Below are 24,113 nucleotides of genomic sequence, written 5' to 3'. Positions count from 1 at the left end.
TTATGAAGCGAAGAAGGTGATAAAAACCTGACCCGACTTGATCCAGCCTAACCCACCCGGTTTGGGTCCGGATATTTAGAGACGAAGAAGAAGAGAGAAATCAAATTCGCTTCACTTCGCCATCAACCATGTTAACAGGTGAAATCTTCTTGAGCTTTTGCTTTCGTGAATCGATGGTATTGTTGATGCTTTTTTGTTAATCCTCTGCAAATATAAGAATTAACAAAAAAGTTACATTACCATTCATCATAAATCGATGGTATTGTTGATTTAAGAATCGCTAGTCTCGACATATATATATATATATATATATATATAACATGTGGCTTGATTTTTCGTGTTCAGCCTGTTACAGTGTAAATGACTGTTCTTGGTGTGTTTTGAGTTTGTTACAGTATCTAAGGTTGGCTTGTATTTTACAATGTATCTTCCTTGATATGATTTATGATGAATGGTAATGTAACTTTGTTGTGAATTTTTGTATACAGTCAGTGTGAAGTGGCAAAAGAAGGTGTTTGAGGGTATTGAGATTGATACTAGCCAGCCTCCTTATGTTTTCATGGCTCAGTTGTATGATTTGATTGGAGTACCTGGATAAAGGTGGACTTTTGAAGCTAATTTCATTCAACACCCTGCTGCGTGTTTTGTAATTTTGGTAATGTGTTCCTCAATTTGTTTTGCTGATGATGAGTTACCGCATTGTTCTTTTTAGATGTTGCAGGATGATGCAGATTGGTCCACGTTGGGACTGAAAAATGTAATTTTTCTCGAATTCGATTGGTGACGTTTCCCTGAATTGATTATGATTTCATACTCTTTTTTGAGGTGCATACATACTAAATTTTTCATTAGTTCTTCACTTTAGGATAAAAAAATTGATGATGATGGGAACTGCAGATGGAATAAAGGAAGGCTCTAGAGAAAGGTCCTGTTTTTATGGAGGATCTTCCTGAAGAAGAGCAGGTGATAAGTTGTACGATGCTTGTGTGTTTCCTGTGGTTTTGGTAGTTGGTAATAAGCTGTATGGTGCTTGGACCCTAATCAGTGCACCTTCATGACAGTTCATGGGGAAAAGAAAAGGCATTTTTTTCTTTCTGAAAATGTGAAATCTGGTGGTGGCTTTTTTTAATCTTTTAGAAGTTTTGGCTTCATATGGACTGACGAATATTACAAATTGGTTTCAGGGTTACATTGCTGGCCTAGTCAACACCTGCTACATGAACTCAACGATGCAGTGTTTAAATTATGTCCCAGAGTTGAAATCTGAATTATCCAAGTGAGTCTATATCTTAATCTTTCTGTTTTAATTAAAGAAACTCATATATCTCACTTATGATATGCATTGCCCCTATCTCGTGTGATTAAAATATGTTTCTTGATCGTTTCCCACAATTACCAATCTGCCCGAACCAAGGCTTTGGATCAAACTTCTCACATGCTCGCAGTTGCAACACGTGGTGAGCTTGATAAAAGTGTCAAGGCTGTTGCAGCTATGCCGTTCAGGACGGGTATTTCATGTTCATGTATGCTTAATAATAGTTGTGGTTTTTTTTACTTATTCTTGGTAGTTCTCATCGTTTGTTTCCAAATTTCTCATCATTAGATTTGGGTGTTTAAATTTACCCTCATACCAACTTTTGGTCTTGATGCAGGTGTTACAGAAAAAATATCCCAGTTTGCTCAGTTGCATAATGGAAATCACATGCAACAAGGTTTGCTGCTTTTTTCAAACTCGGTTGCATTATGTTTTTAACCTTCCAGTTTTTAAATCATGAAACCTTGTAAACGTGTGACAGGATGCTGAAGAATGTTGGACACAAATGTTGTACACTCTTTCGCAGTCCCTAAAACCACCATCGCCTAGCGAAGATCCTGAATGCTGTGAAGGCTCTTTTTGGTCTCCACCTTTTGAGCAGGTGACAGTACAAATTTGAAACAGATGCTCTCTTCTATGCTAATATATTTTAGATCTTTCCTCTTTAAGCTTGGTCTCATAGATATGTAAACCACCTTGCAGTATCGATAAACAGAGAGCAATACTTGAATACCTTTGCCTACTGCTTTTCATTCAGCTAATGTATACCTTTCGAGTATACAGTTGAGATGCTTGAAATTGTACAAAACTTTTGTTGCAATTGTTGGAGTGCATCGGTATGTGTGTGTGTGCGCATTATGTATGCATGGATGTATGTATGTTGTTTAAGGCCCGCGCAACAAGGCAATATATGACATTTTTACTGCTGTACAGGTACATTTGAAACCTAGAAATGTGAATCCCTGGAAAGTGTTTGTCTCTCTTTCCGTGCGTAGGAGGAATGTTATGTCTCTTAAACAATCTATTACTGTTGCTGTAGGTTGCATTGCCAAGAAAGTAGCGAAGAAAGCTCAGAGACAGAATCTGTATTTTCTCTGAAATGTCACATATCACATGATTTGAACCACTTGCATGAAAGACTAAAACATGTGAGTAATTTTTATCAATCCATGAAGATTTTTGTTTCGGTTTAAAGAGATATATCATGGTTATGTGGAAGATCTTCCGACGTTCTTACTCAGACATATGTCTTTTGTCCTTGAGAAAAAGAAGTCTCAAACTTGTGATGCATTATCTTGGACTCAGATTCTTGATTTATAATATCGTGCAGCCTTGTATGTTGTAATTGTTTGATACTTGTCTTAGAATAGTCCGTGTGTAGAAACTTTAGGCCAACTTTGTTGGATTTCCCATGTGCACTATCTCACAGACGGTTCATATGATAAAGAGTTACAATTCTTCTAGCTTGCTGTAGGGACTGAAAGGAGAACTTGAAAAATCATCTCCTGCTCTGGGTCGTATAGTTTCATTGCCAAGGTGATAAGTCCCTGCTTACTATTTGTGTCATGTACTTGCTTATTGGTTCCGTGCAATCCTATTGTGACAGGCTTTATAACCAAAACATCTTCCAGAGGAAAAACTTCTCAAGCCTCTAACTTAATGATACTTTACACTCCGTTTTCTTCTGACTTGGAGTTTCTTAAACTGTTATTACTGATCTTGAACGTACTTGACTGTTCAGTTTGTGAGATTCTTCTGGAAATGGGAGAGTAATCAGAAAGCAAAAATTATCCGGGTATGGTAGCTTTCTAATTTGTATACTAACGAGAACTCAGATGCACAACATTTTTAATGATAGTGTCAACGTTATTGGTCTTTGAAGAAAGTAGATTATCCGTTGGAGTTGGATATATATGACCCTTGTACGGAGGATCTTAGAAAGAAACTGGAAGCTCCTCGCCAGGTATACACAGCCATTCTTTTTGTAGTCTTATTATCTGAAGTGGTTGACCAAATCAACTGACAGCTGTTTCTTCCAGAAACTGAGAGATATTGAAGGTCAAAAGCTTCGTCTGCAAGCCAGTGCAAAGAGCAGCTCAAAGGGTGATGTGAAAATGACTAATGCTGAGGTACAATATGTATATATATATATGCTTATTAACACTGCCCTCAATACAATTTTCTAAGATCTTTGCTCTATATATCTCTCCAGGGATCATCAAACGGAAGTGGCGAATCATCAACCAGTGACCAACAGGGAGGTATATTCTTTAAGAACCGGTTGTCAACATCTTTCTTGTCTAGCTTGGAATGCGCTGTATAGTCTATATGTTTGGTTCAATAGGTTCTCCGTCTCACATGACCAGGATTTATGACCTGGTCTCGGTGTTGACTGTTGACCCACAAAGGAAGAAGCGCAGACTCTGGGATGGGTCAAGCAAGAGAGTGGTTAGTTCCATTGAAAAAAACAACCAAAATGACTTTATTGTTACTCTAAACCCCACACACGTTTGTGTCATTTAAAACTTGGTGAACACCTTTACACATGTTTTTACAGGTAAGTGGGTTCAATAGGACGATGCTAACACGAGCCTTCAACGCGAATAGGATATCACTAAACTCTTTGGGGAAGGTGATTGGCATATTGCATACATCGTAATGTACAAAGCCCGTCTCATTTCCCTATGTAATTCTCGTATCTTCTCTTTTATCTCAGTTCTTGAAACATTTAGATCGTTTTAAGCTTTAAAGAACTAAAAGAACATGTGTGTGTTTTCCAAAAAAAATTTCTACAGAGGTCCCAATCTGGATATCGCGAATCCACCAATAGATATGTTATAAGAGATAATAATAATGAGAAGGAAAAAAATTGGATTTGATTGAGATGTCACATGTAGAACAGTTGAGATGAATAGGACCAGTTTCAGTTTGTCGAAATTTATCAATCACGGATCAAGGTCAACAAAGAACAATTCAAAATCAACTTGTTTGACAACAACAACAACAACAACAAAAAATAGTTTTTATTTGTCAATGCTTCTATGGATTCTGATAACAGTAAAGAAATAAAAATTGGAGAAAAGGCAAAACATGAATTGAGCAGAACACAGCCCTTACAAGACATGTGGAATTGGTTACATGTAATAAGTAATAAGGAGTGGACCATTACCAAAAACAGTCTATCAAAGTTTATGAAACAGTGAGCCTATCATAAGAGGAATTTTCAGAGATGATAGCTTTAACACATATAGTTAAACACTGTCAATTCAACTTTAAACCAATATTGATTCTTCATTTCAATTCATTTCCCTTAATTAGTCTCTAAGAAGTGGACCATTATTGAAATTTCGGTATCTTAGCGCTATCTAGTATCTCTATAGCCTCCCCCCCCCCCCCCCCCCCCCCACATGGACCACCATTTAATTTGCCAGCCACTTTTCATTTTGATTTTTTTTTTATTATATAGATTTGCTTACATTAAAAATTATCTCTATTCGAAACTTGATTTTCATAGTATGGGTTGTGAGCCATCTACATCCATTATTACATTTGCACTACACTAAGATTTGATCTTTTATATCCAAATATATTAAGTATATAAAAATACAGATACTTTTGATTAATCAGCGCCTAAAAATTCTTGTAGAGTTTTGATTGGACATGGTCCGCAAAACATGCCTTGGTGCATTTCATCTTAAGAGTTTTGATTGGACATTGCATGCAAATCACGCCTTTGGTGCATTCCACTCACAATTTAAGAAAAACAAAATTTTGTGAACTTCCAAACTTATCCCAAAAAATAAATGAGAATAAAATTACACACAAAAAAAAAAAAAGGAATGCAACTTGTTGTGCTTTGTCTCCCCGGTGAAATACAAGTATCTCAATTTGGAAGAGCTAAATTTTGTTAGCACATTGGATCTCTCGTGTATCTCTATCTATCTTTTCATTTCCAAAACAATTTTATCGAACCACTCACTACAACCCAAAAGCCAAAAGCTTTCTGATGTATATGTTGAGGTAAACGATCTTATTATATATGAATAAATAAGATAATGCATATAAACATATAACAAACAAGATGTCACTTATAATTAATCAACCGATATGAGAATAATTTAACTAGTACATAATCGATGTAGAATGTTTGTGTGATATTGTTCTCCGATGTAGAACAATCGTGCGTACAACTTAAAGTAATAGCTATTAGCTTGTTAATAAGAACAACTTAGTGATTCAATTAATCTGAAGTGTTCTATCAGTGCCGGCTTAGATAGGGGGACAAGAGGTGCGATCGCCCCGGATTCATAGATTAAGGAGGCAAATAATGTAAGATTAAGAGACACAAAAAAAGAAATAATGCAAGGGGTACAAAAAAGAAATAATGCAATGGGCACAAAAAAATAATGTAAGATAAAAGAGGCAAAAACAAAATTTGTAACACAAAAATAATTCATTAAAATATGTTTTAACGATTTATTTTTACGAGTCAATAACCAAAAAGACTCTTTATGTTATATAATTATCTCAACTTACTCTAATGTAGAATGAAAATAAATTTTTATAATCTTATCAAGTGTTTAGATATTATCAAAATGAAATCCATATTTTTTTAACATATAACAGAGGTTAAAAAAAAATTGGTCTTTCATTCAAAAAAAAATTACCCAGAGCCCCCTAAAAACCTTGAGCCGACACTGTGTTCTATAAATACTAATTCAATCATTTGCATGTATTAGTATTGTATATTAACCATCTCAAAACTAACCCAAATTTTCTTCAGTTCACGTCGATCAAACATTTTGTGATCACAACAAACTTCCGCCACCACACTTAATTAGAGCGAAAACGACCTAAAACCTGATGATGTGGAGTATCTACTTAACCGTGAGAGAACCATAGACACCTCTACGATATTCTCCACAAAAACCAAACATAGAGCCCACTCGTCTTGTGAATGCCATTCCACGGTTCTCCAAACTCTAAAAGACTAATTCGTAATATATATTTAAGAATTTTATACATCTGATAGTTAAATTAGAACGAGAAAAAAAAAAGAAAAAAAAAATCAGTATTGCATTGCCATTGCGCATGCATAAATCTAAAAATGGTCCCAAAACAAAATATAAAATATCATAGGTGAAACTACTTTTATATTATGTACATATAATATAACTTTGTTTTTTTCTTAACGACTTATACTTTTGTCTTCTCTTTCTAAAATAATTTGACACAATTAAAACCTTTTCATCACTATTATATGCAAATTATGACATAACGCCATCTAACATTTAAACCCAAGAAAAAAAAAACGATGACTACTAACTAGTAGGTAGTCAATATCATGGTTCTGAGACGTAAGTGGGTATATATACAAAAAAATGTAATTGATTAATTAAAATCTGTCACATGCCTTAAGAATGTGAATGAATATCTTTTTGCTGATCTATGTCGGTTCATGCATAATTAATTATATCCTAATCTATACGATTACACGAACCTAGTTTTGTTTTCAAACTTACTACTTACTACTTACTACTTACTAGTTCCTTGTCTGATAAAGTAATGAAATAAGAGATACGGTACGTAATCAAATAAAAAAGTTCGTCGGCGAGATACCTCACGATTCAACCTAAAATAATGATATGGACAAAACTTTCATTTTTGTCACGTCATGAATTTTGTGGATGAGGAAATAAGTAGTAAAATACTACTAACAGTCTAATAAAATACTTTACAAGTCTTTTTCTAGTATTCTACTAACATTCTATAAAATACGTTTTAAAAAGGAAAAAAAGAAAAAAAACAGAGAATTTTCATCAAATCAGAGTTTTCTCACTCTATTACACAAGATTAAACAGAACCGAATTATATATAAAAATAGTAAGAGAGAGTGGTAAGGAGGAATAATAATGTTACCAAAATGACATAAACATGGAACTGTTCACTGTCTACGTGATGACTCTTCTCTGACTGAGTCATCTAAAATCATGTAATTTACCAAAACACCTCTCTCGCTCTTGTTTTGTTCCGTTCAGTTTTTCTCCAGTCTGTTCATAGCAAGATCGGTCCATGGGTTATTATTACTACCTGGTTCGGACCTCCTCAAACCCAAACCCATACCCATACCAGGATGATCCCAACCGGATCCGTCAAGCATGATCCCTCCTCCAAGACCAATCTGCATATTAGAAGCCAAAAGCGAGCTGAAGCTCCCACCAATGTCCATACCTTTCACGTCTTGGTCACCGATCGGGAACCCGTAAAGCATCCGGGTCGGATCCAACTCGGGGTTTTGTTGATTACGTGGATCAAGATCCGGATCCGGGTTTTTAGTTTTCTTGTTTGTGTTGGAAGAAGGAGGAGAAGAAGAAGAGGAAGAAGTGGTGGATCGTTTGGTAGCGTTCTTGCGAGAACCACCACCGACGGGGACGTTACGTAGAGCTCCTCCTTTAGTCCAGTAACGACGGCAGTTTTTGCAAAAGTGACGAGGCTGCGACAGGTTATAGTTGTTGTAGTAACAGAATTTGGTGTTTTGTGAGTCACAGCGTGGACACTTTAGCTGTTCTTGCTCTGCAAATTGTGGTTGTTGTTGTTTTGCCATCATCGTTTGGTAATAAGCTGCTGGATCCTGCATTTTTCCTTCTCTTCTTTGATGATCTTTTCGTGTTTCTTGAAAAATTTATCAAACAATCAAGAAAACAAAAAAAAGATTTTGATAGAGTAATTAATTGTGGTTCTTATCGCATATATAAGACAAAAAAAATTGAGAGAGAGAGAGAGAAGAAGGAAGGAAGAGGAAGAGAGTGTTGGGTTTAAAGTCTAAACGACAAGACAAGTTTGTGAGCTGTGGTGTGTGTGACCAGTCTTATAGGGCAACCCAAAATTACAAGATTAATGTTATCCTACGTAATCTTCCTTCTTCTTATTTATCTTTTTAATTTTTATGTATTATATTATTTATGTGATTATTAATTTTTGTAATTAGAAGACAAGAGGATGGTGTTGAAATTTTTTTTTTCAATTCACTTGTTGACTTCTTTAACTAATAGTACTATTATCATAGAGTTGTTTTGTTTGATGTCATTTTGTCGGAACGATTATATAAAGAGTATATAAAACGGAAGTATTAATATTTACTTTTATATGTCTAATTAATTCGAAGAATTGTTTGAGTTAGTAAGAATTGTTTGAGTTACTTTTACAAATGTAGAAAAATCAAAGTTGTGAGCATTATGGTTAAAAAAAACTTTGAACAAATCGAGGGGTAATAACTTTTTCCAACATATTTGGATACGCCTGTCTTTGTGCCAAGATGGTTTTGTTTGGCTTCTTATGTTTAGACAAATATCGATTCTACGTATCTTTTTGTTTTCTATTATTTGTACTTTACTTTAACCCGAATACAAACACAATTACCTTTTTTCTTTCAAGAACAAAAGTCTCACTAGCTAGTGACTCTCAATTAACTCTATAGTAATTAAACCGATGGAATAAAATCCATAAGAGATCAAAATTTTTGGTTTGTCAAAGTGTTTTCTATTAGCAACAAAGTTGAGCAAGGGGAATTAAATCACCGAAGGAGCAAATGACCACATTCTAACAAATAGTAACATTTTACATACGTTCGAATATTTTGCTTAGAAGAGAATTCCCATTTTAATTCTTAATTATATAAACTTGCCGACAAAAAAAATAGAATTCTGAATTAATCAAAAAACCTAACCAAAGAAGACGTCAAACAAAAGACAACCAAAAACGTCAGAAAAGAGTTGTTCTCTCCCGAAGCCCCGCCCATTTCCCATGAGTTTTTCTTATCCATGCACAAGCCCTACACGTAGACTTCCATTTTTGTTTTTATAATCAAATAAGAAATATTAGAAGTAATCAAACTAGTCTTCTTTATACATAATCAAATTTGCATTAAATAAGCATCATCTAGTGGTTTATTACATAATTAGCTAGCTAAAAAGATTGAAAATAATTATATAAAAAAAGGCACCGATCGAGTTCATCATTTCCACAACCCACTCTGGCTCAAGAATAAGTGTAGACAAATAGTAGTTAGCGTTCTTGTGAAGCAAGTATGTATGTGGTGCACTCGATGACGATGAGAGATATTACACTCGAATATTTGAATCGTGGCCGTCGAGATTTGGAATAGAATCGGAGCCGTCCGTGTGTCGATGGATACAGAATTAAGGATATTGTCGTCGCGTTAAGCTGCCGTAAGAGCTGACCATTTGGCGTTCGTGTGTTCTGTTTTCCCAACACGTGGGGACTAACACTCCACTTTCCTTTGTCATTCCCATCATCGCGTCATTTCTACGGCTACGATTTGTGGCTGCGCTTCGACGCATGGACGGTTTAGATTTCATGTGGCCCCTTGAGAATATTTTTTTTTTCACAACCAAATCGTATTGGAGCATAAAGCTTAGCTACGAGACACTTGTTTCATTATCAAAAACAAAGCAAATAGTTTGTTACTCGTTCTTTAACGTGAAACATGGTGAAAGCATGTATATGAGAAAAGAGTTCGTACCCAAATACTAACATATAAAACATGGAGATATAGTACTAATCTTTAAATAGTTTTCAAGAATATTCCAAAATAAACAACTGTCACAAGTCATGTAAGAGAGAAAGCTACAATCACGATTTTGCTTATACATAATCGGATTCCCTTTTCTGGTTCTTGTTCCAACATTTTTAACAGAACACAAGTAAAAAAAGATTCTAAAACTTAAGAGAAAATGGCGGATTTTACGTGGTTGGAATGAAGAAAAGAGTATCATGACCAGTGGTTGCTATTTCCTCCCGCGGAAAAAAAAAAGTCGTTAAGGATGATACAAAGAGAGTATAGTTTTTAGCTGTGTGAGATGAAGATGCTGATGATGGATGTTATATAAAGCATTCTCTGATCCTTCGGTTTCACAAGTGCCAAAGCTTCTTCTTCATTTTGAGTATTATGTTTTGTTTTCTACGCATAGTACATGTACAAACTGTTGGCTGCAGCGCAAGCTATCGAGTTTTCTGTTGGATGCCATGCGAGATGCAGCAATTTGGTTGTATGGTCGAAAGAATTAGCATTCCCGTCGACTCCGGGACTCTCTGCTGCTCCTGTTTCCCATGTTTTTGAAACTATTCATTTACCTTTATACCCACTTCCCTTTGTAGAGCTTGATACTAAAGACACTGGGGAAAAAACTCACTAACCTCTTCTAACCGCGCGCGTTATACTGCTTAGCGATCTTGATGGCCTCGAGGGAGTTGTTACTTGTCTCCTATTAGTTGGAACACAATTATATGGTCCTACTTATATAGAGAAGTAAGGAAAAATGAAAGAAAATATTATTGTCACTAGCACAAGTTTGTTACCTCATTGGATTTTTGCTTGCTTCCAAGGTTGTAGTTTCAGTACTTCCCGGGGAAACACCAAACACTCGGAAGAGATTGCTAGAAACAATTTAAGGCGTGGAAAGTTCATACCAAAAGTATGAAGTGAATGATACAATTAAAGACGAATATGTGTATTGCAGGCATACCTGTAGGAACCTGAAGCCACTCGCAATCCATCCCCACTTAGACAACACTCGAACTTATCAAAGATTGAATCATTTTCATACAAATCACAGAGCTGGAGATGGTTACAAAAAGGTAGCCATCAGTTATGCACTGAGTCTGTCGATGCACTATCATGAAGTACAGAATACTGACCTTTGGTCTTAAATATTCATGAACCTGGAAAGTTGATACTGGACCTGAGTCCATGTTGATGTCCCATAACTGACATGTAAAAAAACATAACCATGAGTCCAGTGACGCCAAAACATAAAACAAAACCATGAGTCCAGTTTTCCTTTTCCTTGTACGCTACTTAGTTTTGAACCAATCACAAATAACTTCAAGGTCATGGCATAACCATTGCTAATATAACATAAGTTCCAACGCCCTTGATTTAATGAGACATAATGCACAGTGGAATTTTAGAAAAGCATGGACCTTAAGCGTCATGTAGTCACGGCTAAGTATATATCTTCCTTCTTTCGCAAATTTGATATCCGAAACTGAAGCAATTATCTCCGTGAAAAATGATCTCGAACTTGGTGTCTCTGTGTCCTCAAACCTGCACAAAAAAAGGAATGTTAGACCTGTTTTGTTGCAATGTCAGAAATCGCTACAAGAAAATGTGGTGTCTTTTGTTTTTGTCATGCAACTATGGTATCCTCATCATCGGTGGATTATGACACATTGATCTCTGGCATACATATCTTAGTCTTTCAAATGTTTTTTTCTAGTTATGAACATAACATATTACTTCACCATGATTTCTAAAGTAGTTGAAGATAGTATTGTGCTATCCAGATGATACACCTTGTACCTATTGTGTTGGCACGAGGGATGTAACAATCACATTTTCATGGAGTAACTCAGATAATTCTACATATCTGGATCCTCTTTTCTATAAATTGCATTACTGAGAACCTTAGTTGGTAGCAGTCTCAAGACTTACAATTTGGAATGTGAGTCACATAAAGCTGATTGTCGCAGATCAATCAGGCGAATTGAGCCTTTCGAACTGCTATAGGCTAACGTATTGCAATGGGTAGGATGAAATTCAGCTGATGTTATAACCTCTGCAACAACGAACAGGATAAACATTGCAGCTCGAATTAACTCCCCCTCAGCGCAAACTTTTACTTAAAGCAAATCAAGTATGCGGGTAGAGAGATGACAAGAAGAATGCACTTGTATACGAGCTAAGCATTTAACCCACAATTTATTGACCAGGCTATAGTATCCAAATGACATTTAAGAGCTGCATGCCTCGAGAAGGACCACCACATCATTGTAGGCACATAAAAGAGAGATCTTCCATCTCAACAAATTATTTTTGCACCACTCAAAAAGAAAAACGCAGCTTACCAGTTAGATCTTCCATATTTGCAGGCTTGACATCAACAATGTTAAAACTTTGGTTGCTGATTTCCAGGTTCCAAAGATTTATTCGCAAATCATCAGCAGAAATAAATGTCTCGCCGTCACTTGAAATTTGGTAGCAAAATAACCCAAGAGAATAACATGATCAATACAAGTAAGAGGAAGGAAAACAACTATGTGACCAAATGGACGGATAACCTACCTGTTGTTTGAGATTGAGTTGATATGATAATCATGGGCATGAGTGTATACTCTTCGACATCTAGCCACTGGGCTAGTCTCATGAGTAGTAATTACCTGTATGTTATTAAATGAATTACAAGTCTAAATTCGAGCTCTACAGGTGAAAAGAATAGAAACTTCCTAATCAAATGCAGAGAAGACCAAAGAAGGGACTGAGAAAATCAAGTTACTTATAATCTTCAGCACTACCAAAACCCTAAATTGATATGAGTAATATTATTTATACTTATAAGCTCGTTATATGCCAATGCTTAATATTATTTCAGCTTACTTGGCACTAAAACTTTGACCCTGCAAGTGAGCTAAAGAATAGTACCAACCAGAAGCTTAAAAAATGTTTTGCTTCTTTGCTGTGGGATCAGGTGTTCATATTGTAGTTCAAATTAAGATCAGCACAAACAATAAAGAGGAAACAAAAAGTGGTGCAGAGTCACTACCACAGGTAATCGTAGCAACGGGATGCCTCCTGGCGGCAATGAGAAGTCATTACTTAAAGAATTGTTTACTTTGTCAGGTAATCCTCCATTAGTGAGGCATGCGTTTGTAGTCTTTGAGTTACTTGAGCTTGCAACACTTCCATTTCCTAGAGTTCTGGAAGAATCTGTATTTATATCACAGATCTTCTTGATCTTTTTATCTTGAACCTGTTTAAACTCTCACATGGGAAGAAGAAAATAATTGTGTTTAAATATTCAGCTTGAAAGGTAACTGATAAACAAGATCTATAGAGAATAATCATAGAAAAAGATATGTAGTATGTATCCATCTGATCACAACATTCAGGAAGTAATAGCATGTAACACTGTTGTTGCCTAGAAGGTTTTAATTCCAACATTCTAAAGACTGTTCGTGAGCGGACCAGTTTTTCTATAAGACACCATAAATGTCCAGTAACAAGCACAATGCAGTGCAGACCACAGTTCCCATCAAAACATTATGTCATTCAAAGAACGAAACATGGAACATAGTTGAATTTCTAACCTTCCAAAATTTGATGGTTTTATCATTCGTTGAAAGGAGAAAAAGAGCACCATTTGCTGTTTGAGACCATCTAATTTTGTTGATTTTCTCTTCTATCTCCAAACTCTTGAGGTAATCAAACTGGTAGACAAAAATCAAACATGAAAAGCCAAAACAAGGTATAACCTATGTTGTAGGAAGGAAAAAAATAAAGTGAAGACGTACCTCAGGTTCATGACTTTGAAATTCAGTTTTATAACGAAACTCTGGGTGCCTCAGTGAATAGTCTGTTCCTTCGAGATCTCTTCTTGCTCCACTGGCCTGTAATTAGAAGCATGCATTAAAAAGCATCACAAAACATAACCATCTCGTAACACATTCAGAGAAAAAGCTTGCAAGAGAGCGAGGGCATACATTTTTGGAATCTGTTCTCTCGAAAAGAACAACACGTCCACCACGGTCCCCAGTAGCAAGATGGTCACCAGATTTATCAAACTCAATCGCAGAAATTATATCAACTGCAGAGGAAACACCAGCTACAGTTTTAAGAATTCCAATCCGATTTAGATAACATCTTTTCTCGTAATGTAAGTACAATGGAAGCTCTATAGGAATCTAGTAATTCAACCCAACTGTAACTCATGAATCATTCACATCCAGCAACATACATAAATCCTAATATACAAGATATCTCCAAAAAGAACACTCAAAAGTTAAAAGAGTTCCTTTTTTTGCTGCCAAAAAAGTAACCTTAATTCTTTTACGCAATGCTCAACACTCTCTAAGCTAATATAAACGATACAATGTAAATTCTTAAACCTGATAAACAAAACAAATCCTCCTTCTCAAACCTAACTAACTATGCATACAAAGGGGAGCATAGACACGTAAGCAGATGAATACAGAAAACTTAAGAAGCAGCACCAAACCACATCAGTAATTGAATCCTTATGACTGTAACGAAACAAATTCCGATGAAAGAACAAGACTTTACAATGACCCAACACCTGATTAGGCCTTAAAAATCCAAAAAGACTAATAGATCTATGTATAAAATATGCATGTAATGTAATGATAATACAAAACAAGTTAAAAATCTCGATGGGGATAGTAGTACCTTCTTGAACTTCTTCACCAGCGCTGCGTTCACCAAAAACCTGAGAAAATCTCCAATCAAGAGGCTGAGGCAACTCTCCCGAACCTCCCACCTCATCACCACCGTTCATCTTCTCTCTGTCTCCCACTGTGACAGTCTTTCTCTCTCCCCCTCACAGAGTAATCTAACAGATTAATGAATCAACATCAGTATGAATCAGATCAGGAATCGCTTTAAGAGAAAAAACACAGCTTTCGAGCTCGTGAGATAGGATTTGTTCTCCCTAGTCCCTATAGAAGAAGCATTTGATCAATCAGTATCAGGAAGATTCCCAGATTTCTACAAAACCAAAATAATCCACACACTCTCTCTCTCTCTCTCACCATTTTTATTATTGTTAAGCAAAAAAAAAAAGACTCTTTTTTTTTTTTTTGCTCTATGTTAAAGGGCAAAATCGGTATTTTATCAGAAAGAAACGACCGAACGAAAAGAAAAAAAAAAATCACTCTTTACCGTTGGTTTAATCTGTTTTACAGAGTTGAGAAGTCTCTAAAACCTTTTCCATGGTAGTTTCTTACAGGGGTTCGTATTGTTTTGGAGTAAAAAAATAATTCAGAACAAAAGAAAAAAGTTAAGGGAGGTTGTTATATAGTATATTCATTTTTGCTCTAAGAGATTCTACGTGTCACCAAATGGTTGGGCGAGGAGATAAAAAACAATTTTGATGGGCGACTTGTTTTTTTCTTCCTCTTCTTCTTCCTCTCTCTGTCTCTCTCTCGAACTCGCGAATTGACAATTGAAGGTTACTGGTTATTGATTTTGCAACTCTGTGTAATCTCCTTTTGAATTGTAAACGAAATGATTTTTTTTTTGTTGATCGTTTCTTTCTAGTATGTTTGATACTAGTGTCTGATACTCGTTATTGATACTAGCTAGCTTGAGAATTATGTTGTTTGAGGTTTAAGTTAAACTAGAAGCTCTATATGTGGTTCTAGTCACGATTGTTTTGACTTCTCAGCTTTTGTTCCAAGAAAGTAGTTGCCTACAGTTTAATGATTATTTAATTGAATTTATGAAAACACTTGCAGGTTAATAATTGTTGAATTGAATTTGTGGACTGCAAATAATCCAGAATTTGTTCTTGAAGAGTGATCTTCTCATTCATTAATCAGTTTTGTGTCCTTGTATGAATCTGTTTTGTGTCTTGTGTGTTATGAATTCTGTTTTGTGTCTTTGTTTTCCTTGATGTATAGGATTCTACTCTCAAGCTATTCATCTAGTTGCAGGAAATGGTGGACAAAATGGGTTACGAAGTATGTCTCCTGGTTTCATTTTGTCCTCATTTTTGTAATCTCCTCTTCTCGTGAACATATTGTTTCATGAAAAATGTCTCAACTTTTCTACAAGTTAGACTTGTTAGAGTCACCAAAAGAGTTCACGAGGCGTATTTTGCCCAGATATACCTTTCACAGGTTTGCAACTGGGTTCTTTAATATGACTTTCATCCCGTTTTGGAAACTTCAATATATATGCAAAGTCTCATTTCTCTACTAATTAAGGTTGCTTTTGAGACGAAATTGCAGGTGGGTAATGCCTCATATTGTATCATCTACGACATTCGGTCTTCAGATGCAATTAATATAGCTGTTAGATGCAAGGTAAGATGCAAGACTCGTTATTGGTTATGGTAATGACTATGCTGCAGGTCCTCAGGCAATGTTGGCCTTGAGTCAAGCTAACCTTTTGGCTGTCACCGAGCTCAACTTCAATATGATCAGTAATCAAAAACTTTTATTTGTTTCTTTAGATTTAGAAAGCTGGTGTTATTGGATGATTAATGTTTTGACCACATATTTTTACAAGTTTTTTTGTATTTTTGTGCTTCTATCATATTTTTTACAAGTTCTTTTTGTATGTTTACAAATTAATTAAATGCAATATTTTCCTATTTTTATAAAATCTTAAATGTTTACACATTTATACTACTTTTATTCTATTTAAAATTTTCAAATTTTAAAAAACAATTTTTTCAAAAATAAGAGACCCAAAATTAGAACTTACTATTGGAAGAGAAAATTTTAACTAAGAGATCATGAGTTCTTTTTTTTGTTTAAATAGAAACCGATTATATATATTTGAAAAAATATCAGTACAATCAGTCAAATTCTCAAAAGTGAGCAATGAGCGAAAAAGGAGGAAAGAGTAAGAAATACCAACAATAACACCAGAAGTAGAACAAGTGATTAACCCGGTTGGAAGTTAGCAAACCAATGATAGAGATAAGTGTCTTGAATCAAGCTTGAGTGATTTGATGAGAGGATGGTCGTGTTATCGAGTCCAATGAGTCTCCTTCTTAAAATGAGTTGGATCTCCTTTCTCAGCCTTTCCGTTGAGCGAAATGAAGTTGTGTGTATCCTTGCATTTCTCTCCATCCAGATTGTATAGAGTAGGGCATGGAACAACAGCTTACAAATTAGATTAAGTTTCCTATTTGTGGTAGGATTCTTAATCCAATTGAGATAACCGGTGAATGTTGATGATGACGGAGGCGCTAGGTGAGCAAAAAAATCAAGCCAAAGAGCTTTGGAGTAAGAGCATTGGAAGAATAGGTGATCCCTTGACTCATTTCCTGTAAAACAGAGAAGGCAAGAAGCCGGAACCTGCAAATTCCAACGCCTCATGCGATCCCTTGTAGTGAGCCTGTCTAGAACTGTTAGCCAGGCCATGAAAGCCATCTTTGGTATCCCTTCCTTGAACCAAATCTGTTTGTACCATATCACATTCGGGCCAGGCAGATGAACGTGATTCCACGTTCTCTTCGAAGAGAAGATACCTTGCGTCTGGTCTGGGGTAAGATTCCAGCTGAATATATCATTATCTTCCGTAGAAGTTGGAGGAGAGCAGTCCTGCAGGCAGCTTCTAAGAAGTTGAACTTGAGAGTTCCTTCCTCTTGGAAGCATCCACTGACCATTCGAAGCAGCTTCAGAAACGCTGGATAAGATTCTAATTCCAGTTATTTGTGGGCCACTATCACCAATAATATCAAGTAGTGGACCTAAACCTGTCCAGTTCTCATGCCAAAAGAGAGTATCAACCCCAAAAACGATATGGGAATAGACGAATGGACGAGCCAAGACTCGCAACTTAACCAGTCGCCGCCATAACCAGCTTCCTGTTGGTCTAAAATCAGCAGTCCAGAAGCAACGACCTCGGATCAGATGAATCTTAACCCAAAAGACCCAAAGAGAACCATCTTGAGAGAAAAGGAGCCAGATTAACTTCAGACCGAAGATTTTGTTCCAATGAACTAATCTTTTCAAACCAAGTCCACCAGCTGACTTTGGCTGACATACAATCTCCCAAGAGACCTTAGCACCCCTAGAAGATTCTGCTACTCCCTTCCACAAAAAGGCACTACAGAGTCTCTCTAGATGATCAAGGCACTTGTTCGGCAATAAGAAGACTGATGTCCAGAAATTGATGGTACTATTTATTACCAAATGAAGGAGTTGTAGTCTCCTGGCGAAGGAGAGGTGTCGATGCATCCACCCAGAAATCATGCCTTTGATTTTATCAATTAATGACTGATAATCTGATTCAGAGAGCTTTTGTGTGATAAGAGGCACACCAAGATATCTGACTGGTAAGGATCCATGAGAGAGGTTGAGCCTGGATGCCATATCGCTAATAAATGTCCTATTGTCACCATCAAGAAACAGACAAGACTTCTGCAAATTGACTCCAAGTCGAGAGACCTTTTTGAATTGAGTTAATATCTCTAAAATTTCCAACAAAGAGGATTTTGTTCCATCAAAAAATACCAATAGATCATCTACGAAGCTTAAGTGAGTGATCAAAGGGTCCTGGCACAATGGATGAACCATGAACCTTCCTTGATTGGCAGACAAATCCAATTGCTTCGATAAAATGTCCATCATCAGAGCGAAAAGTGGAGCCGAAATGGAATCTCCTTGTCTCAATCCCTTCTTTCCAGGAAAATATCTTATAAGCTCTCCATTAAGAGCAACTGAAAAGGATGGTGTTGTAAAGCAGGTAACAAGCCAGTTGATGAATACTTCCGGAAGGTCAAGGGCTCGCAGAATATTGGTCAGGAATTCTCAGTCTACATTGTTGAAGGCCTTGGATATGTCTATTTGGAGGCAGCCTCTAGTAACTGGTCCTTCCTTATTAAAATCAGACACTAGTTCTGATGCTAATAGGACATTCTCGCAAAGAAGCCTCCCTCTGATGAAAGCAGCTTGATTCCTTTGAATAGCATGATTAGTGAACAATTTCAGTCTCTTTGCTAGGATCTGAGATATTATCTTGTAAATGGTGTTGCAGCAAGAGACTGGTCGGAAATCCCCAAGCCGTTCCGACGTGACTGTCTTAGGAATGAGAGCAGTAATAGTGGCATTCACCTGCTTAAGCAGCTTCCCCGTAACAAAGAATTCTATGACTGCTGCTATAACACTGGATCCCACCGTTGCCCAAGAACTGATGAAGAAGTCCGATGTGAAACCATCGAGACCTGGAGCCTTATTACGAGGTAGGGAGAACAAAGCATACGTCACTTCGTCTGGGGAAGGAATGGCCTGAAGAGTGGAACCTAGTTCATTGCTGCATCTGAAGGTGGTGAGAGTCTGGATTTCTTCAATTGACAGAGTTTGTACCGTGGAGTTTGGAGTACCAAGCAAATTCTGGTAGAAGTCGAGAACCATGTTTTTAAGTTGACTCACTTCCATAATCCGCTGTCCTTGATCATTCAATAATGAGCAAATCTTATTCCTTGCTTGTCTAGCCTTAACTGATCTGTGAAAGAAACCAGTATTTGAGTCCCCCTTCGAGTACCATCTTATCCGAGACTTTTGTTTTAGGAAGGACTCCTCAGCCGCAGAGAGGAATAACCATTTTTTCTTGAGTTCCTTTTCCTCGTGAAACCTCATCTGAGACGGAGTTGACAAGATTTGAGCCTGTATTCGAATTAGAGCTTCATGGGCCTCCGTAGTTCTGGCTTGAATGTTACTGAAGTTCTTTCTGTTAAACTCTTTACATCCCACTTTAACCGCTTTAAGCCTCTGACAAAGTTCATACATTGACGTACCTCGAACAACTGGAGAAGACCATGCATTGTCAAGTAAGTCGGGATAATCTGGATGAGTTGTGAAAAGATTATAGAACTTAAATGGAACTTTTCTTCTTTCTATATCAATGGTTGTAGTCACTAGTATGGGGGAGTGATCAGATCCACCCGGGGCATCAAATAATGCATTAGATTGAGGATGAGCAGTCAGCCAAGCTTCATTGATAAGAGTCCTATCCAGCTTTCTTGTGATGGGATTGGAATCCTGATTGTTGTACCAAGTGTGATTCGCTCCTCTTCCACTCAACTCTATCAATTCGCAGTTATCAATGCAGCTCTGAAATTTTGCCATTCCTTGGAGAGGCAACGGATAGGGAAAGAGAGAAAAATGGTCCTGAGCTCGGAGAATTTGGTTAAAGTCTCCTAAAATCAGCCATGGATGGTTTTGCTGGCTATTGTACTGATGTTGCTCCTCCAATAAAGCCCAAATCTGACGTCTTGCGACCATGCAGTTCCGGGCATATACAAAAGTTACTGAGAATGACTGATTTGAAGAAGGATAAAAAACACCGCAAGTGATCATCTGATCCGTCTTCTTGTATATAAAAACCTTAATAGAGGGATCCCATACTACCCATATCCTCCCATTAGGAGCAGTGAGAGAGTAGTTTAATTCATATCTCCATCCTGGGAAAGTAGTAGACAAAATACTTACCGCGTTAGCCTCTTGAACGTGCGTTTCCAAAATGCCTCTTATGAGAGGTCTTTGAGACAAAATCCAACTTTTGAGTTGTTGTTGCCTTGAGGTGGTATTCATCCCTCTTATATTATAACAAAAAATCTTCATCATCATCTATCATGAATTCTTATTTACAAAACAATACACAATTAATTCTTAAAAAAATCAAACAGTATATAAGATCCTCAATATATGAACCCCATTAATCTTGCTCTAATGAGTTATGTTAGTGTCACATATCTACAGTAAAATCTTCGTCAAACTCAACCTCATCTTCATTCCTCTGAATCCTTCACTTTTTCATACACTTGTGAGACTTCTTCGTCCTCTGTTTTAATGAATTTCAAGGTGGGGGTTGAACGTTGAAGTGTGACCATTTTGATCAGTCTTACACAAGGAGAAAAATGAATCAGTGTGATGAAAATAAAGACATCACAGAAAGGAAAAGAAACAACAAAGTGGAAATCGCACAAGAGGTTGATATGGATCAAGTCAACTACTAGGGGAAAAGTTGTTTCGTTTTTGGGTTAAGAAGTTACTGGGCCATTAACATATCTAAGCCCACTTAACAATTGTGTTTTTTGGTGACTTTGGTTAAATTATGGAACCCACAAAGAAGAAGAGGAGCAGCAAGTGAGCAAAGGACAAGACAAGAAGCAATGAGAGTCTTTAGTTTAACTATGCTAGTAGGAAAGAGTGTCTTGTTGGTTATAATGTCTAGCTAATCAAAGTTTTAAGAGTTGTTGGCGTTTAAAGTGATCTCTAGTACTAGTAGTTGTTAAGTCTAGAGTCCAAGTAACTGAGTGTAGTGTAAGTATGTGTGTGTTGTGTCTTGTAAGAACTATCTTTGGTGATCAATAACAAAATGTAGACAATTAAGGCTTTTTCTCTTTACTCGCTTCCTAAACGCTTATGTCTTTGTTGGTACAAGAAACAAAACAAAGAATAAGACAAGAGAGATAAAGGAATTTAACTAAGACATGTAATTTAATTTGCTTCATTGCTTTCCAGTGTTTGATTTAAGAAATCCTCCCAACATCACCAGGGTTGTTTTAGTTTACAAGGTTAGAGCCTTAACAGCCTCTATAATCCTCAAAACTTTTTCCAGCTGTTAATTGTTAATCTTATCAAAGGTCCCTTGGCACCACACCACCACCACGCCAATACCAGTATCTCTAACGAACGTGGACTGAGCTAATATTACTATATCTTCCGTACATTTTTAGTCTAAAACAGTAAATATTTAGAAAAATATAATCTCATTCTGAAGTTTTTTTTTCATGGGGTACAGCGTATATTCGATTATGACGAAAGTAAGAAGATTCTATTGATCATCCATGCATGCCTTACCGACCTACCAAGCACATCAAGCCCTAGGCCTAGAACAACGTAACTTGTTTTATCATCATTTTTAATTAAGTAGATTTTCAACTAGTATAAAATACAATATCGTCTCTCAGATATATCATTTTTATATTAGCCGGCTTGACTTCTTTAATTTATAAGCATATTTAATATTTCTTAAATAGCATTTTCAATGGAGCACTAACTATAGTCTATATATTATATTATATGTACTCTAAAAATCATTACAACCTCTAAACTCCATTTACCTAGCTCTTTTACTTAACAACTATCTGGTTATATGACCAGTGCAGAGATCCTTTAAGTAAATTAAGTTTTTTTTTTGGTAAACTTAAGTAAGTAAATTAAGTTACATGACATATTTCCATCATAACTCATAAGCATGTAGACCATGCATGTCGAGCCTAAAACTCATTTACCTTTTCTATTCATCAATAACTATCTGAATCTTTTAGCCTAAATAATCTCATACACCTGTGATTAGATATTTAGATGACCATGCAGATACTTAGTCAAATGACATATATCCATATCCATTATAAGATATCAAGAGGGGGTTTATGATCAAACAACCTCGTATATAATTTGGATTAATGATATGCCCGTATTGTGTTATACGTACAGGACATATCCGTAAGTTAGTTTTGTCTGTTCGACATATATGAAATATCATATCTCGTTTTTAAGAAAAATGTAGTGACGCAATTGGTGACGGATACGTATCACATGATCGATGATCCACTTTTACAATATTGTTTTTGTTAAATTAGTATAAGCTAGTAAACGTACGGTACATATATAATTTAAAAACCAAAAATCAAAAACTAAAAATTAAGTGTAAAGAATCTTCACTTCTCACACAAAATAAAAATTATAAATGACATGGGAAGCTTGTGACATATCTGGCAGTAATCGAAAAAGTTAAATAATTTTTGTGTCTATCCAAACTAACTTCTAATTTAATTATATTAATTGTACAATTGTCTGACTCCCTTCTTCTAGGAGGTTATAGATTAGATTAATGTAAAGATCACGATGGAGAAACAGTAAATAATATGACAGCTTTGGTACATATCTGATTTCATTCGCAAAATTAAAACAATTTCATTATCTCTCGGAAGTCGGAACTATTTCTTACTTATCTTTATTCTATAATTTTCTATGAGGTAGAGATAAATTTACAGTAATATAAAGATCACTGTTGGAAAACTGTTAATATATAACACTATGATAGATTAAGAGATAAAAGAATTATGATAAATTAATTCGTGTTTGGGATGCCACAAGGCCCACAATTATCTTGATCCATGTGTGTGACCGCTTAACGTTATATTATAGTATTACGTGTATTTAGTAGCTAAACCTTTCAAACAACCCTAGCATGTCTGAACCATTGCACGATATATCCATGCCCTATGTGGAAAAAAAACTCAATTCTCATCTTTATTTATCAATTATTCTTGGTTTTTAATCAAACGATGTACGTGGTTAAAAGTCCAGGATCAATTATTCATGCTTTTTGAATGCATTATTAATTTGAATGCATTGGTTATATCTAAAATAATGTTCTAGAAAGTGTGTAACGTCTAAACGTCCAAACCCCCACCATCCGTTGGTCGTCTCTATAGACTCCATTCTCGTCCGATGGTGGGTTTGTTATTTTGAAAACTTTTGAAACTTGGTTACCAATTCTTCAAGTTTTTTGAGAAAAATAACTTTAACTAACTAACACATGCTACTGTATTAATTGTTTCAAGTGATGTTAGAGATGATGCAAGTTTTTTATTCCAAAAAAATATGGCAAGGGTTGGTTTTTGTATTATATATACTGTTGAAAGTAAATAAGCTCTCAAATTAATTCATATTCAATAACAAATTACTCTAAATATATAAATTGGCACAAAATTAGCCATGCAAATCGTTTTTTAAACAACACATTTACAGCTGATGCCGTTTTAGGTTCTAGGTTTGTATGGCTAATTACCTAGAACCAGTGTTTTCAGAACCGGACCGGACCGGCCGGTCGAACCGGTTAACCCGCAACCCACTCAATATGCCGGTTTGGGTTTTGCTCTATAACCGTGATGTTAACAAACCGGAAAAACCCGGATAAATTCGGTAAAAGCCGGCGACCCGCCTTAATTAACCGACCCGCCGGATTTTGGGTTTCATTAATCAAACGATTTTAGCATTTTAATTTGAACAGATCTGTTAATTTTTCACCTTTTCTGCAAAATTTGATGAAGAACAATATTCTGGCCGGGTTTGAGTTGAAGTCACGAAGAAGAGGAAAGAGAAGAGACACGTGAGAGAGGGTTAGACAATTAAGACCAACATTACTGGGAGATGCTCTCTCAAATACTCTTATTAA

At 36.1% G+C, this 24,113-nt stretch overlaps 2 protein-coding genes, 1 long non-coding RNA gene and 1 pseudogene across 4 annotated transcripts; 2 read left to right on the top strand and 2 right to left on the bottom strand.

Moving 5' to 3' along the window:
- Positions 1-360: 360 nt before the first annotated feature.
- Positions 361-4,198, top strand: LOC104706101 (ubiquitin carboxyl-terminal hydrolase 7-like; annotated as a pseudogene).
- A 2,805-nt stretch (positions 4,199-7,003) lies between these two features.
- Positions 7,004-8,312, bottom strand: LOC104786355 (dof zinc finger protein DOF3.1). The gene has a single exon (XM_010511742.2). The coding sequence runs from the start codon at positions 7,950-7,952 to the stop codon at positions 7,350-7,352; it is 603 nt and encodes a 200-aa protein (XP_010510044.2). The 5' UTR covers positions 7,953-8,312; the 3' UTR covers positions 7,004-7,349.
- A 1,575-nt stretch (positions 8,313-9,887) lies between these two features.
- LOC104786343 (serine/threonine protein phosphatase 2A 55 kDa regulatory subunit B alpha isoform) lies at positions 9,888-15,014 on the bottom strand. Of its 2 annotated transcripts, none has more exons than XM_010511728.3 (14): positions 14,577-15,014; positions 13,874-13,977; positions 13,685-13,780; positions 13,481-13,600; positions 12,937-13,143; positions 12,459-12,553; positions 12,242-12,360; positions 11,829-11,952; positions 11,318-11,441; positions 11,033-11,101; positions 10,861-10,952; positions 10,694-10,771; positions 10,532-10,599; positions 9,888-10,435 (listed from the first exon to the last, which is right to left on the bottom strand). In XM_010511728.3, exons 1-14 carry the CDS (start codon positions 14,683-14,685, stop codon positions 10,296-10,298), a joined length of 1,545 nt encoding a protein of 514 aa, XP_010510030.1. In that variant the 5' UTR covers positions 14,686-15,014; the 3' UTR covers positions 9,888-10,295. The 2 variants fall into 2 exon arrangements, with proteins under 2 accessions (XP_010510030.1, XP_010510022.1); XM_010511720.3 differs by having other exon boundaries at positions 13,874-13,995; positions 14,577-14,958.
- A 187-nt stretch (positions 15,015-15,201) lies between these two features.
- LOC147949696 (uncharacterized) lies at positions 15,202-16,514 on the top strand. The gene is made up of 3 exons (XR_015560403.1): positions 15,202-15,357; positions 15,809-16,027; positions 16,139-16,514. It is a non-coding gene; the product is annotated as an uncharacterized LOC147949696 (long non-coding RNA).
- The last annotated feature ends 7,599 nt before the right edge of the window (positions 16,515-24,113 follow it).

This window comes from Camelina sativa, chromosome 1, assembly GCF_030686135.1.
Source record: "Camelina sativa cultivar CO46 ecotype springtype chromosome 1, ASM3068613v1".
Classification (NCBI taxonomy): Eukaryota; Viridiplantae; Streptophyta; class Magnoliopsida; order Brassicales; family Brassicaceae; genus Camelina; species Camelina sativa.
The sequence above is the reverse complement of the archived record's forward strand: the minus strand, read 5'-3'. Positions and strand labels throughout refer to the sequence as shown.